At 33.6% G+C, this 2,953-nt stretch overlaps 1 protein-coding gene across 1 annotated transcript; it reads right to left on the bottom strand.

Annotated features, from left to right (window-relative positions):
* Positions 1 to 554: 554 nt before the first annotated feature.
* LOC119681946 lies at positions 555 to 2,392 on the bottom strand. Its single transcript, XM_038095259.1, has 2 exons — positions 2,374 to 2,392; positions 555 to 1,925 (listed from the first exon to the last, which is right to left on the bottom strand). Exons 1-2 carry the CDS (start codon positions 2,374 to 2,376, stop codon positions 807 to 809), a joined length of 1,122 nt encoding a protein of 373 aa, XP_037951187.1. The 5' UTR covers positions 2,377 to 2,392; the 3' UTR covers positions 555 to 806.
* Positions 2,393 to 2,953: the final 561 nt, after the last annotated feature.

Genomic DNA, 2,953 nt, shown 5'->3' with positions numbered 1-2,953 from the left:
TTACAATAAGAGAGATACTTTCAAATTCTTCAAATCCAAAGCTTACTATTAAACTAGCGTAAGTAGAAATATCAAAAATGAAGTCGAGTATATGCATTATTGTAGTACTGCCCCATATTAAATTACAGTCGCTAGCTTGAGTACTATATTTGGCAATACTCAAAACAGCTGCATGGTCACCCAAAAATTCAATTAATTAAAATAATATATAGATTTTTTCGAAAAGTAGTAAACTACAACAACAAAAATTCATTTGTATATTATTTTAATCTAATGAATTTTTGGGTGACCTTACAGCTGTTTTGAGTATTGCCAAATATCCATCATGAGTGGGACTGCAAGTATCAGGAATCAAATTCGTGTCCTGCCAAATTTGAAGCTCAAAGTCAGCGCACACACTGATCCAAAGCCGTACTATGTTCGCGCATTTTTCTGGAGAATATAAAAAGAACTTTTATTGTTGTAGTTTTTTTTTACAAAAATTAAAACAATATTAATTACTTGCCATTAAACATTTTTTATTGAAAACTTAAATATATAATGTATAGTAAAATGAAGAAAAGATTAAGATACATAAAGGCATGCCTTGTTTTACATAGAGTGGATGAAATGAAGTAGTAAAGCATATTATGAAATTAAAAATATACTATAAACCTAATATACATAAAGTGGAAACAGAATTGAAATTATCATTTCATCTGTACACTTTTTAAGATTTATTCGTGTTTTAAAAGGAACATCATAAACGTGTGCCATTTTTTAGTACATTAGTACTAAAAATCAGAAAAAATTGGAGTAAAATCGTTCTAACGTCTACTTGGTGGTAAATATTCACGGTTAGCCGTAGTTCCCGGTCTTCCTTGTCGAGCAACTGTTGCTGCACCAGCATTGGCACCAGAAGGACGATTAATGACAGCACCCAACGTTGCAGGAGTAACACCAACTCCTGCTGCTGCTGCCGCCGTGGGATATGTTGGAACTGCAGTTACAGCATTAACTGGTTGAAAACGTGCTGCTGAAGCTGTATTACTAATTACAGGAACGTTTGATGCAAAACCCGCTTGTAGACCCATTGGTGTATTAGCAAAAGTATTACCACCAGTAATAGTTGTGCGCAATCCACCACTAGTAAAGATATTAGAACCTTGTGCTGGTGGGCGTACAGTATTTGGATTAACAAAGCTTGTAGGCTGACGGAAAGCTGCACCGATTTGTGGAGTTTGAGCTGTCGCACGTTCATTGCCATAGTCATATATATACGCATTATTGCCATAAAGACTTGGAGCAATACTGCAATCGAACTGATTCCACCATACACATACCAAAGTTTCTTGACTAAAAACCGTGCCATTTGGGCAAAGAAAAGAATAAGTGCGATTGAGTGCGCAAATATGCCATGCTTGACATTGTGCTTCAACATCAGCGTAATATCCCGGTAATGGTTGTTGTAGACAATCGAATGTTGTGGGCGGTACGACGCTATAAATGGGATAGTCTACTCCAGGTAAACCTGGTATAGCAGAATAGTCACCTTCTGATTCATCTATTCCTACACCAGTATTTTCACCAACACCGGTACCAGCACCAGCAAATTGCCGTGTACCACCGAAAACGGCACCAGCCGGTCTTTGTACATTAGCATTTCCAGTACGAAAAACACTTCCAGTTGCAGTTGGCAGCACAGTAGGAAAATTACCGGCACCGATGGCACTTGTGCGCTGCGTTAGTTGTGTTTGTGGTTGTCCAACAAAACCGCCAACATACGGTGAATTTTCATTGCCGGTTTGAGTTATTGGATATCCAACTGACGGTGCATTTGCAGAAAAACCACCTTGACCACCTCCTGCTAGTATCGTGGATGGTTTGGTCTGAGCAATACCAGCAGAGGCAACTTCAGGACCAATATAGTTGTAACCGCGTTGAGACTAAAAAACAAAAATTTGTATAATGCAAAGTGGTGTTTGAATTAAAATTTATATATGTTTATATTATATGTTCATAGTATTATATATTTGTAATTTATATATTTGTTTGGCAGGTGGAAGTTATGTTAAGACAACTGTGTTTTAAAATATCTGCCTTGTTCACAGTGAATCAAATGAAAAATCAAGTTTATATTCAAAACATTTATTCAATCTAAAAAGAAAGTAAAATAGAAATTAGTTGATATTTTTAAAATTTATTTTATATTTCTACATAACTGATCTATTAAAAAGAGTGGTATACCACGGAATTTTAAACCTACATATTATGGTGTATGCATTTTTTATTGTAAAATTTATATTTATTTTATTGTGGTATGTGCTCAAGATATATAGGTATTACATATATATAATGTATAATTATTTTTTTTAATACTCAAGCCCTTCTTACCATATTTTATGTTTTTAGAATCAAGAAAAATTAATTTATTAATCTACTAATTTTTTTAATGATAGTTTACTTATAAGAAAATATTTTCAAAATTTTGACAGGTCAAAATTGACAAGTTGAAATTTTAGAAATCATGTTTTTTAAACAAATATACAGTAGATAATGTTTTTAATTTTTCATGGTGCCTTCAAAATGCTTAAGGCCACGTTATGCAGAGTGTCATGGGCTCGTCATGAGCAAAGTTGTTGTTGTGTTCAATGCAAATTATAAAATTGAGAGTGAAAGAAAAATCAATATGTAGGTTTAAATTATTATATAAAGAATAGATAATAAGCTGCTTGGATATTTTATGTGACCGATGGCAAATTGAGTCAGCTTGTGAGTTTACGGGGAAACAAAGTTTAACTTAAAATACACTAATAAAATTGTAATATAATGTGTCTTCCTCATATTATGTTTCAATATATATCATATCTCATGTATTTTGATTTCGAAATTTCGAGTTGCCCAATGTTGTGGTCTTTCCAACTTGATATAGCTGAAACCGCAGCTGAAATGTTTACATTGCGAATGTACTGAG

The sequence above is a fragment of the Teleopsis dalmanni genome, chromosome 2 (assembly GCF_002237135.1).
Source record: "Teleopsis dalmanni isolate 2A chromosome 2, ASM223713v2, whole genome shotgun sequence".
NCBI classification, from domain to species: domain Eukaryota; kingdom Metazoa; phylum Arthropoda; class Insecta; order Diptera; family Diopsidae; genus Teleopsis; species Teleopsis dalmanni.
This window is presented reverse-complemented; position numbering and strand designations above follow the sequence as displayed.